This window comes from Aythya marila (genome assembly GCF_965140915.1).
Source record: "Aythya marila genome assembly, chromosome: 12".
NCBI lineage: Eukaryota > Metazoa > Chordata > Aves > Anseriformes > Anatidae > Aythya > Aythya marila.
Window position 1 is genome coordinate 18,340,141 of NC_139053.1, and position 12,886 is coordinate 18,353,026.

At 38.4% G+C, this 12,886-nt stretch overlaps 1 protein-coding gene across 1 annotated transcript in view; it reads left to right on the plus strand.

Annotated features, from left to right (window-relative positions):
- The window catches only part of USP10 (ubiquitin specific peptidase 10), a 50,181-nt gene extending 40,094 nt beyond the window's left edge, over positions 1-10,087 (plus strand). The window contains exons 11-14 of the mRNA XM_082769917.1: positions 580-745; positions 4,924-5,068; positions 6,240-6,305; positions 8,988-10,087. Coding sequence (XP_082626043.1) covers positions 580-745; positions 4,924-5,068; positions 6,240-6,305; positions 8,988-9,175 — 565 coding nt within the window. The 3' untranslated portion in view covers positions 9,176-10,087. The remainder of the gene's footprint in view (positions 1-579; positions 746-4,923; positions 5,069-6,239; positions 6,306-8,987) is intronic.
- The last annotated feature ends 2,799 nt before the right edge of the window (positions 10,088-12,886 follow it).

Genomic DNA, 12,886 nt, shown 5'->3' on the forward strand with positions numbered 1-12,886 from the left:
GACTTTTATTTAACCTAAATCATACTTGGCTGTGCTCTGCTATGAAACACATCAGTGTTTTTGTTTCCAGCTCAGAATAAAATGGTAGAACTGTCTGAAGGCTCAAGATGCAATTCAGTAGACTTGATCATAAATGTTTTAATGTCTGATACTTTATCTTTTGGTCCTAATTTATGATAGATTATTTTCCATTCCTGTATTCACATTTCATGTTTACATGGGAGAGAAAAAAATTGTCCTGAGTTGAATCTTTTTAAATGCGTGATCAAGAATTTCTATGTTTCTCTTTAACTATCTGATGCTTACCCAATAACTGTTTTAATCCTTGCATAAATAAAACAATTCATATATAATTCCAGCCAGTATGCTCTAAGGGGGTGTGAAAGTCATTTTACTTGCTTTAAAATGGATTTAAGTTGTTGAAACTTATGCTTAAGCTTTGTTATTTGCTTGTTTGGTTTTGGTTAAACTATTAATTGCGTTATTAAGGTAGACTTCGATCCATTTTAACTTAAAAAATTCTACATTGTTGAAAATTACCTTGCTTTTTTACACTTTATTTTTATTTTTTTCCTGTAGATCTGTTGTTTACCAGCAGAGTTCCAAGGAGTCTGCTACACTGCAACCTTTCTTCACCCTACAACTGGATATCCAGTCTGACAAGATACGCACAGTTCAGGATGCGTTGGAAAGTTTGGTGGCAAGAGAGTCTGTCCAGGGTTATACCACAAAAACCAAGCAAGAGGTGTGTTTTGTTGACCCCTTTTTACAGTCAAATATTAAACTTTTTTTTTTAAGGGTTTTTATTCAGCTCTTGGTTTACAAATAGTTACTTGAACACTATTCCTTATGTTAATAAAAGAGGTGCTAACCTTTTCAGTGTTCTCCAGTGGTAAAATGTAATACATTTGAATACATACAGTGAAAGTCATTCAAAGAAGAGAGCTAATTCTTAAGCAAGACTGTGCCTGTAAATTGGTATGGTTTCTGAGTTGGCGTAGTAATTGGTTGAGGATTTTAGTTGAGTATATATTAAATTAACAGGGTAAACTGTGATAATAATATGTACTATTCTAAGCAAAATGGCTTTAGCTAATCTTAACGTGCTGATTCCTAGGGACTGCCAGGTGTTCTTGTCACAGGAGCAGCTCTTCAGAGCACTGCTTGAAACCGCACCGTAATGTTAGGAAGAACGCTCTGGAAGCACTACACCTGCGTTGTTGACTGCCTTGCTGTCCCTGATGGGTTTTTATTCACACATTTAACTTACAAGTCAGCAATGAAATTAGTTGTCGATCACTGGCTTGGTAGAGGCCCATGCAGAACCTCCCTAAAACACATAACGGTCATTATCGTTGTCTGGAATGAAAATCTAAAATCTTTCAATAGCCAATAGAACTGCTCAAGTGTCCATGACAACTACGTAGTTGCTTGGTTTGCTGTATGCAATATTGCAGAAATACTGTATTCAGTTTTAGGTAATCAGTTGAACAAGGATATTCTTCACAGCTGGGGAATATCCAGAAGAGAGCAAACGGTGAATGGCAGGCTAAAAGCTCTGCTACAAAAGGAAAGAATAAGCAGCAGAAGCTGTTCAACTTCAAGAAGAAATGATATGGAAGTAGAGGGATGAAACTGGATTTAAGACTTGGCAAAGGCTGCTCTAAAAAGGAAGAGACTAATTACTCTGTGATACTTGAACAGGAAATAGGAACCAGGCTGAGCTTGCCTGAGGTGCTTGTGGAGTTGTCGTTCCTATTTAAGAGAAGGTTAGAGAAACACCCATCAGGATTTATATGAACTGTTTATCATTGAATTTAGAGGGGATGCACTGGAGGACCTTTAGAGATTTCCAAGCCTTGTGATTTTCTGTCACTTGGAGGACCAAGACGTTTTGTTCTGCACCCTCATTGTGCTGGGTCTGGCTGGGCTGGAGTTAACTTTCCCTGCTTTTTTCCTTTTTGCTGCTCTATAGCCTTTCTTGGTTTTGTTTTGTTTTGAGGAGGAGTGAGAGTGATTGTGGTGCAGTTTACCTGCCCTGCCAGGTGAAGCCACCAGACTCATGCAGTTCTGCTGACTGCTTATCATAGTTTTCAAATAATACTGTACGTAAAAGGAGTAATTGCTTGAGAACTTGTGATACAGAGTAATAAATTAAACTTATTTCCCTAGTGTCATGCTTGTTACGGAATGCATTACTAACGAAGGTCATCTCTGTTGTGGATGGATTGCTCAGATGTCAATTTTTCATACACTTTTTGTAATTGTTTTCAGTAGTCCAGTATGGAAAGAGTCCTCAGTTGTAGTTGTTCTGTCTGTCATTTTATTTCTGTACCTGTTAGTCTTCTAAATATGCCAAATAAAAATAGGGTCAGATTAAGAGAGCATGGACTACTTTATTTGAAAACCTGAAGGTGGATAGCTGAAATTTGTCTGCTTTGTGTGCTCAGTAGGAGTGAGTGAGTGTTAGTGAACATTTGTTTCTCTGGTTGTCTTCCAAGTAGAAGAAACATTTGCAATGCATACTCGTCAAAATTTACCACATCAATTTTGTTTTGCTAGTCATTCTTTTTTTTTTTGGTCTTTACTGCAGATGGTATTAACTTCTTTACTGACAACCCAGTGCTCAATTATACCGTTTGCAATAAATGGGTGTTCAGTTTAGGTGCTGGAGGTTTGGTCTGCTTTATATTTTAGAGTCTGAATGGAAATACAAGCATTCACAATGTCTTTTAGATTTTTTAAGGAAAAATTCAAGTTGAAATAGCTGCTCTTGTATTACAAATTGTAGAGAAAACACTGAACACGTTGACTTTTAGGACTTTGCAGATAGTAATTTTCTAAATGTGTTGCGAAGAAGCATTCCATCCTCATTTTCCAGATGGGAAACTCAGGAACTTTTGCTCAAGCTAAAAATCTGATTGTATTATTTGATTTTTTTTTTGTTGTCTTCTGTTTGTTTATAATCTGAATTGTGTTCTTTACGAGTTCGAGGAATAAGCAATATATGTGAAAAGAATAATCTTCCACGTATGTGAATGATTTCTCTTACAGTTTAATTTTTTGAGTCATTAGAGCTAATTTTGAATTTTATGTGTGTATTAATATAAACAGGAAATCGCTCAGGGAGTTGCAGTTGAGTTGAAAATAAATAGGTAGTTTACACAGATGTTTAAAATGGAATGTCATTCTCTTGCTGTTTATCCCTCTCTGGTTCTTCGTGGTTAAGCAGATCAGTTTCTGAAATCTTGAACATTTAAACAGTGAATACATATGTGTATTCGAAAAGCTTAATTTTTAACTTCATTAGAATGATATTTTTTTCTTATTCACAGACCTGTTCGCGTTTTTCTACCAGAAGTGAATCTTCTTGAGTAGCAAAGCAGCCTTGCTTCATTTACTTTTCCAGGTTACCTTCCACAAACTCCTTCTAAGGAGTCTTCACATCCCCTGGAGCTCTCAAGCTGCTCCTTGAGGCTCATACAAATATTTTCTTAGGACTCTGAGTCGTGTTCCCTAAACAGGCGTTTGTGGCAGTGTTTGCTGGTGGTGTTGCTGCCAGGAATCGGGGCCCCTAGCAGTGTCAGGACAGCAGAGCGTGTGCCTGCTCCTCAGCTGCTGCTCTCCAGCCTGGCACAGACACACACACAGCTGCTTTGATCTGCGATCTAAGCCAATGTGCTGGAGGTGGTGGCACAGCTGAGGGGCAGGCATCTGGTCCCATACACCAGCTGGCTTACTGGGGGTGGAGAATGGCAGCTGCTGAAACCCCTGCAGTGATGTTCTTCAGCACCCTTCTGTTCTTGGTCTGGGCTGGGGTCTGTGAATTTTTTTTTTTTCTTTTGCTCAAAACTGAATTAAAGATTTGAGATTGAGAAGACTCAATTCCAGGAAAATCTTGAAGTAGTGTTAACTGTGTGAACTGAGTGCATATTTTTTCTATATATATAAACCTATACAGACTTGCTCCCTAAAAGCAGGAGCCATTCTGTGCTAAGATGCATGGTACATACATGCTCCCTTAAGTTCCTGGGAGAATTGTGTGAACCTCGTCTTGTCACCTTCCCTTTCACAGTCTGCCTTACAGCTTCTTTTTCTGCCTGTTATTCCTGGAAGATGGACAGGTGGGCAGCAGCAGGCACTTAGTTGAGTGGAAAAGAACAGGGCTCTGTTTGGCTTGCTTGGTTTAAAAAAAAAAAACACAACAACAACGAAAAGCACAAAATAAAACCTCTCTTAAAGCTCAGAAGCTGCCACTGTTGCCAGTGGTTAGATGGTTTTTGGATGCAGGAAGGTGTATTTTGAACCCTTAGGATGTAGGTAAAATTTTACAGTTTGTAGAGACTATTTCTGTTTCAAATGTCAAATTATTTCTTGTAAATCGGATTAGCTCAAATCCGTGAGGAAGTCAAGTGCCCTACAAAATCTGCTTGCTTCAGCATCTTAAGAGGCCTAAGTTTTAATGGTCAGGCTTGGAAAAGTGATAGCTTTTCCGCATGAATTTCTATTCCACATTCAGTAGCAGAATTTGTTGGAATACAACATGCTGATTTATCATAAAGACCATGAAAGCGGCGTTTCTCGATCAGAAAATTCAGGAAAAAAAAAAAAAAAACACAAAAAAACACTAAAGTAATTACCTGGAGATTTGTTTTTTATTTCAGAATTTCTAGGAAGGCATTTTTTTTCTTCTGAGTCCAGTTTTAATTTCCAAACAGTAACTTTATGAGTAGCTTGGCTAAAGGTCCAGTATGCTTTAAGATTTTAAACTGCAGTTTTTATTATAAGTTAATAAATAAGCTGTGTTATATTATGTAGACTCTTTTGAACTGATGTATTTCGAATTAAAGACAAATTTTAAAGGAGTGATTTTGAGCAGTCAACAAGAACCAGTTTTTCTTGATCTTTGTTTTTTCTTTTTAGGTGGAAATCAGTCGAAGAGTGACACTAGAAGAACTCCCCCCTGTTCTTGTTTTACACCTCAAGCGGTTTGTATATGAGAAGACTGGTGGATGTCAGAAGCTTATCAAGAACATTGAGTATCCTGTTGATCTGGAAATTAGTAAAGGTAAAGATTTTGGAACAGAATTTTCCCCTTTTTTTGGAAGGAATAATGTTAAATTCTGTAGTGTGTTACTGTTTTTTCCTTTTTTACTCCCAGCTTTGTGCACAAGATTCCTTTTCCATGAAAGGTATTGCCACCTAGAAACTTCAGTAATTTGGATGAATGTCTTGTATGCTTTCTTTTTCTCTGTAAAGAGAATATATTATATTTAGGCTTCTGGGTTCAGTCTTGCTGATTCTGACGTTGTCTGTAACACAGTTTGGGCCACCATTGTGCAGTGGTGAAAGATCTTAAAACCTCTGCCACATCCTAGGCATTGAGTTGGCTGAATAAGAGTTTCCTGCAGATGTAAGGAGTAAGGTTGTAGGCTGAGGACAAACAGTGGAAATAACCCTGTTCAACAAGGGCTATGTCCCTACCCGAGGCTGGTGCCAACTAATACTAGATACTTTTATGTCAGATTTCACTCAGACTTGGCAAACTGTTGTAATAAATAGTGGCTGATGAAAGGAAATCAGCACTTTATAGAAAATACAGCCTGAAGACAGACTAGTAAGCAACATTTCAGAGGTTAAATGATAAAGGTCTGCCTTTTAATAATTATTTTAAGAGACGTTGATTTTTACGAACTTGCATGTAATCCAGCATCTGAAGCTTGCAACATTAAATGCATTTTGTTTTGATCTGACAAGATGACTGTTAGCCATCCAGCTTAGATAGGGAAAAGAAATAAAATCAATTATTACTAACTATTAGTAATGATCTCAGGTTGGATAACATGCTTTGTCGGGTAGTAATATGCTTTTGTTTTACTTAATATTTCATTTTCAAATGCCTTAATGGGTATTACGGGTATTTGTAGAATTAGTGTATCTGATCTGTTGCATGTTTCTTTCTCTCTTTTTTCTTTTTTTCCTTTTCTTTTTTTTTTTTTTTAAATGGTAGTTTTAAGCCTTCCGTGAATACTAGCTTTCATCAAACTTCAAAATTCATTGCTTTCATTGCCAGGTATCAGAATTTTGAACATGCTTTAAAAATTACAGGAGACATTTTAGTTAAAACTTTCTCCGTTATGGTGTTGTTGGTTTCTCTGTTTTTAGAAATAACTGATGTCTGTTGAAACTGAATTTCCACACTAGCTAACTACTGTCTTTGTCTTTTTTCCTTCCTCCAGAGCTACTGTCTCCCGGTGTGAAAAGTAAAATTTTTAAAGGCCAAAGAACCTACCGGCTCTTTGCAGGTATGCTATCTGTAATTATCTGTCTGCCTCTAGTTCCTGTATTGCAAATACAAATTCTGCGTATAGAATTCTAGAAACCGTGGAGTTTCCTGGATAACATAATAGTTTCTTTTAAGCTACACTGAAATAACTTGGGATTATCAAGTTCTATTAGTGATTTTTTTTATGTGCATATATACATATAATGCTATCTCTCTCTTTATATATCTGACTATTCAGCTTGAAACTCTTACAAAAAGTTCTGTAGCAGATCCATCTTGAAAAATACCACCAAAAGTTGAAATACAGCTGTAATATAGTTTTGCCTAAAATACACCACTGGTTTTCACAATAACGTTTCAAACACCTATTGAAATAGCTGTTTAAATGCTGTCCTTGCATCGCTTTCAACCCTCGAGATGAATATTGCTGGCAGTGTATGAATAGCATGCTGTAGGTAGAAAAGTTTATCTTGGAGGAGATGATGATTTTTGTGTGAAGAAATGATGTTTTTAAGAGAGTCTGCGATGTATACGGAATACCTAAATTGGTAGTTAAGATTGGAAGCTCATGTAGGAACTCTGAAGCAGCGTTTTAATATTGGACAAAACAGTCTCTAGGCAGCAATGGATTTCCTGCAGTTTAGCACTCCTACACAGTTTACGATCTGCACCTGCCTATTTGCCTTGGCATTAAGAGAACATAATAAACGGGAGAACCAGAGGTTTTAACTTTCATGTCACCAAATCTGTGCCAGTACTGGTGGCCTTATGTGACTTGGTGGTTTGGATACAGTTTTGTGATCACTGAGGTCATAGAAGGAAAAAAACAAGAAAAAAGAAACTGTCTTTTTGGAAATTCAGAACTATTCCTGGCAGTGTAATTTTTTTTATTGGTAGTAGATTTCATGGGACAAGTTCGGAGACTGTGTTTAAATGGCTTGAAGAAAATTCATCTTGTCTGGGGCCTCCAGCCCAAGAAGGACATGAGCATACTAGGAGTCCAGAGGAGGGCCACAAAGATGATCAAGGGCTGGAGCACCGCTCCTATGGAGATAGACTGAGGGAGTTGGGGTGGTTCAGCGTTTATGCACTGTGTTTTTCTGATTTCTTCTATGGAAAAGTTAGAGTACTTCAGTCTTCTGTCAGTCTAGGACTTCTCATCCACAGAAACTCAGCTAGTTAGATGACTTTTAAATCATTAAATAAGGCTTTGAAGAATCCACAGATACCACACAGGATAGTCCTAATTACGTAGTGATAAACTACATTTTAGAACGTGGATAATTTAAGTTGAAGTTGCCATAAAAGGCTTATTTCACAAATTCCCCAGAATTTGTAGATGTGGTATATTTTGCCTTTTTGCTTTGCTTAGTTCACGTTGCTGTAAAATGTTTGGCTGTGTACAAGTATGAAGAAAATTTGAGCAAGTTCAAAGTGTGTTTTTAGGCTGAAAAGACAGATTGAAAAATGTTTCATAAATATGTACTTTTGCTGTTGTCAAATATGGCAATATTTCTGCCTTTTTTTGTGCTTGTTAGGCATAAGGTTATGGCTTATGTGTTCCTGAAAGAAATGGCTTTCAACTTTATGCATCCTTACACTTACACATATAAAAGATTTCTTCCACTTAGAGGCACTGTCTGCACCTAACACCGAGAGCTCAGTGTTGAGTTTCAGGTTTGATTTCTCTAAGGAGAGTTAAGATGTATCCTCTGAAAACATTTTGGACGTGAAGATATTTGAGGAGAGAAGACAGTTTGATTCTCTTCTGGAAGTAGTAGTATTCATAGTCAATCAGCTATGTCCCATTCACAGTTTTAAGGAAATTACTGAGAACTAATATATGGGAAATGTGTACATTGGTACTTCAACAGAACCTGTTTTCAGAACAAAATTCTAGTTAAAACAAAAGAATCATCATGGATGAAATAATTTGCTGTATAATAATCAGTGTGATTTGAACAGTGTTGTGTTCTGCTGGGAGTTTATTGTCCACTCATATATCTTCAGTTATTTTTTTTGCCTAAAGGAAAGCTTTACGCTTGTTTGCCATATAGAATGCCCTATAGTAGTCTTGCCTTCTTTTTTTTTTTTTTTTTTTTTTAAAAACATGTAGTTCTGCCTGAGTTTTCTTTTTAATAAGTAGCTTCAATAAAATACTGTCACCAGCAGACAGAACATGTATCTTGTAGTATCTCTTAAGCATGGCAGTATCTGTGGGGAGTTGAAAAGGGTTGCCTTCTGCTGCAGATGTCCTTTGTAAGGCAAATCCCTTCCCAGAAAATTCTCCAGGAATTTTTAAAATGCTTTGTGGCAGTTTTTGTTCTTAATTCAGTGTCCTTTAGAATCAGGAGATTTGGTATATTGGAGAAACATCACTAATAATATGGAGTATTTTGCACTTTTTAGGCTGAAGTTACATTTTGCAAACACAGTTTTAACACTTTGGAATAAGAAATTCCTCTGAATGAATGCTATCATGAAGCGTTCAGGTTTTTGTAAGTGGAGGTTTTGGCTGAAGTTTATCACCAAGTGTAAGGAAGCACTTACAGATTCTCGTTTAAGCCAGATCAAGCTATCTGGCTAAACCACCATGAGTATGTTATGAAGAAAGCAGGACGTGACTCTTTCGTGATTTCATCTTTCAGGGGATATTTATCTATGTATACAGTGTATGTGCATCATGAATTTCTCTTTGCAGTTGTCTATCATCACGGAAACAGCGCAACTGGTGGCCACTACACTACGGACGTCTTCCAAATTGGTCTAAATGGCTGGTTACGCATCGATGACCAGGCAGTCAAAGTGATAAATCAGTACCAGGTGGTGAAGCCGTCTGCAGAACGCACAGCCTACCTCCTGTACTACCGCCGAGTTGACCTGCTGTGAAACTTCTCCCTTTTATGCTGTGTGTGCAAGATACCTGCTTTGTAGAACGCCAACTATCACTAACTTTTTTTCCTCCTGTAAATGCTCTTTTGAGTGAATCTTTTTTTTTCCCTTGCAACTATGGGATAGAGTGAAAAAGGAAACTACCTTGGGTTTGTGCACAACATAGTTTGTGTTGACTTTTGACTTTGCAGAATGAAGTCACTTGGTTGAAAGACTCAGTCTCAAGAATCACAAAAATATTAAAAAATAAAAAAAAAAAAAATAAAAAAAAAGAAAAATCTGAGTTAATGCTGAATCCTAAGATAATAAAAGGGGATTTGCATTTGATTCCCACTTTCTAATTGCGTAGTAGAAGAAAACCCTGCACCAGCAACAGAACTTGTAGATTTCTGTGAAAATGTTTTATCTTTACTTAAGTAAAAAAATAAAAAAATAAAAAAAATAAAAAGCGCTCTCTGCTTCCCCAATAGTTTTTGATAAGTGGTAAAATATGAGCCAATCTGTATGAGATGGGAATGGTCCTATGTGCTTCAAAAAATGTACAAACGTACAAAATGCAGAGTTGCTGGTTCCTAATAGGAAGACACATTTTAATAATTGTGCGATGAGAAACTGCTTAAGTACACATTGCAGATCAAATATTTGGAGTTAAGATGTTAGTCTATATAGATGGGTGATTGTAACTTTATTGCTATTAAGAAATTTCAAACTGCATTTGTGCTTCTGTGTACATGAAATTAAAAAAAAATGGGCAAAATAATTAAGATTGATATTTCTTTAAGTCTGCTTTGTTTAATTTTGCTGTCTGCTCTCCTATAATGTTGAGTTCCTAATTGTACACAGTTTAGTGATATCTAGAAGTATAAAGTTGTCGCCCATCAATAAAAGTCACAAAGTTGGTTTAAGGTGTGTGCGTGTGGGTTTTGTTTTTCCTCTAGTGTAAATTCTAGCCTTGGAAGCTCCTGAAAATGGCTTCAGAACACTTTTTACAAGGTGGAGATGATGTCCCCCAAATGAAGTGCAGATGCTTTTTGTCTTTTACAACTTCAGAAATGCTCCCATTTGGCACTGGGATCCAACTGAGCTTTCAGGAGAGAGGAAAAGGGAGAAGAGATCAGTCAGCCTGGAGGAGCTACGAGGCTCCTGCAGGGCCCACGCCTGGGATGCCTGTCCTAGTCCCAGAGCAAATGGCGGGGGGGTGACTTCCTTTTGTGCCCAGCACAGATGCTTTGAGGTAGATGTGGTTTTGTCTCACTAAAAGAATGTGTTCATTAAAAAAACACGGCTGATTTTAACATGCATAGCCAATGTGAGGTTAAAGTGTATATACTTTGATCAAATACACTGCTCTTTTTTTTTTTATTTTTAGATGGTATTTAGGTTTTTAAAAAATCATATTTTCCTCAAAGCTCTGAAGAAAGTATAGCTGCATTAATTTTCCAGGAACTTTGTTCCAATAGATTTCTTTAACATTTCCTTAAACTGCCGATTGCATTTAATTTGCATTGCCTGCGTGTCCGGGAGATGGATGGGTGCAGGTCTTAGCAGCGTTAGCTTTTCCAAAAGAAGGACGCAGCTCTGTAAATGCCTTAGGTTTCAACACTTGCCCGTTGACATGGGATTCCCTCTTGTGTTCTCTGCCCAAGTTAAACAGCAGTTAGTCACCTTACAAAAGACGGGAAGTTTATTCACGGCTGCTCTGTGAAAGGAGTAGGCTGGAGATGTGAAGTCGTGGCTGCAATTTACACAATGTCACCACGCAGGGCAGCGGACACGTGGCTCCCGGAGCGGAAACGAAACTCCCGCGACAGGCCCACGTGTTTGAGGAGCAGCGAAGCTGTCCTGGCACCGAGGCTGCTGAGTCAACAGCCTGGCGGTGGCAGGAGCAAGGCTTGCTGGAGCAAGCCCTGCTGACTTGCCCTGGGACTTTTCTATGTTCTCATTGGATGGTGGAGAACTTGGGCTTTCCTGCAGTGAGTCAGTCCTGGAGGTGCTGTTCCCGCGTAAGGAATGAGTGTGCTGCCTGGGGCCCCTTCCCAGGTTTTGACTCCCGTGGGATGCAGCCAGCAGGCAGTAGGAGTGCTCAGCCCCGTGTCTCCAAGTTGGATGATCTTCAGATGGATGATCTTCGCTGGCTTTTTAAAAATTATTAGGTAGCGTCAACTGCACACTGTGCCACAATCCTGAGGCTGAGAAAATGTTACAGTATTTTCTCAATTGTTCTGGGTAGCCGAGTACATACTTAGTTGTTTGATCACCAAATCCTTACTATTTTCTGATTTGAAGGTTGGGTTTGAGACATCCCTCCTGAGTCCCTGCGGCCAGGGCTAGCAAGGGGATGTGCCAGGGGGCTGCTGCTTCCAGGGCTGCCCATCAGAGGAATTACCTTGGAGCTGGTGCTCTGGAGACATTGGTTCTGTGTTAGTTGTTCCAAATAGGAGAAACCATGTTTTGAAATCTGTGAAATGAGATTATTATTCTCTGCTCAGCTGTTGTGGTAGTTATATCCAAGTCCCCTTTCTTTGCAGCTTAATACCCAGCCTGTGCAGCTGTAGGATTGGTCTGGGGGAAAAAAATTGGTTGTTCTGTCTCCTAGCCTCACTGTACACCTACAACAGATGGTTACGGCTGCAGCTTTTGCTCTTACGGCTGTATGTGTCCAAAGTGTTGGTTTTTGGAAGGAAAACCTTACCGCTGTGTAGAGGCACTCATCTCTGCAGCTTCTGATACCCTCATTGGGAGCTTTGTGAAGATGTCGTAAACCTCAAATTAAAAGTACTTGTGCAGTACTTTCATCTGTTATATCTTTTAAATGAAAACATTTTTCTCCAAATGAGACAGAATAATCTTTCTGATTGTGGGTTTAAGCATCTCTATGCACATTATAGCATCAGTTTGGAGATCATGATCTCTTTCAAAGAGGCTTAAATGTGCAGGCATGTGCTGTTGTGTTGCCTAAAATCTGCTGGGAAAATTGCACATGGGAGTGTATTGTACCTTAGTTGTCTGTTCTGCAGAAATCATTTTTTCTTGCTGCCAGAAGATAAATGATGTTCATCTGGTATTTAACTGTATCTCCAGTGGATTGTGAAAACCTATGTTTTAGGTAACAGGCTTACTGTGTGCTTTTTGCCTTTGTGGTGACCTTTCAGAGTCACAACTACAACAGCTGCATGCAGCAATTTTTGTCTTGTGCCAGTCATGGCAACAGGGAAGAAAATGAGCATTTCCAAGTATTCCAGCTAAAATTGCATGTGATCGCTAATTTAAATATTACTTGATAGCAAGTCCTTGCTGCAGGTGTTGGTTTTGACTGGAAGAGGTGATAGGCTGGTGAGTTTTGACCGATGTCAAAAATTACAGGTCCAAGTTTGTGGATAAGGTCTTAGATAAGTTTAGTAGAAGCAAATTGGATTTCTTGCCTGATCTACTCCTGCACTAACAGGAGAACTCACAGTGGCAAGGGGTTTTCTAACAAAAAACTTAGTATTTATAAAGGTCTCGTCAGCTATGGGTGGGTTTGTAATACAAGTATATTAAAAATACGGGGGTAATAAAATGCTTTTTTATTTTGGGGAATACTATTTGTGTTCATAAGAACAATCCATTAAATATTTTTTGCTGTCAGGTGGTTTTTGGTGTTCAGACACAAGGTTCTGCATTCCCTTGTACCTGTGGCAGATCCAGGGCCTTTTCCTATGTCCTCTG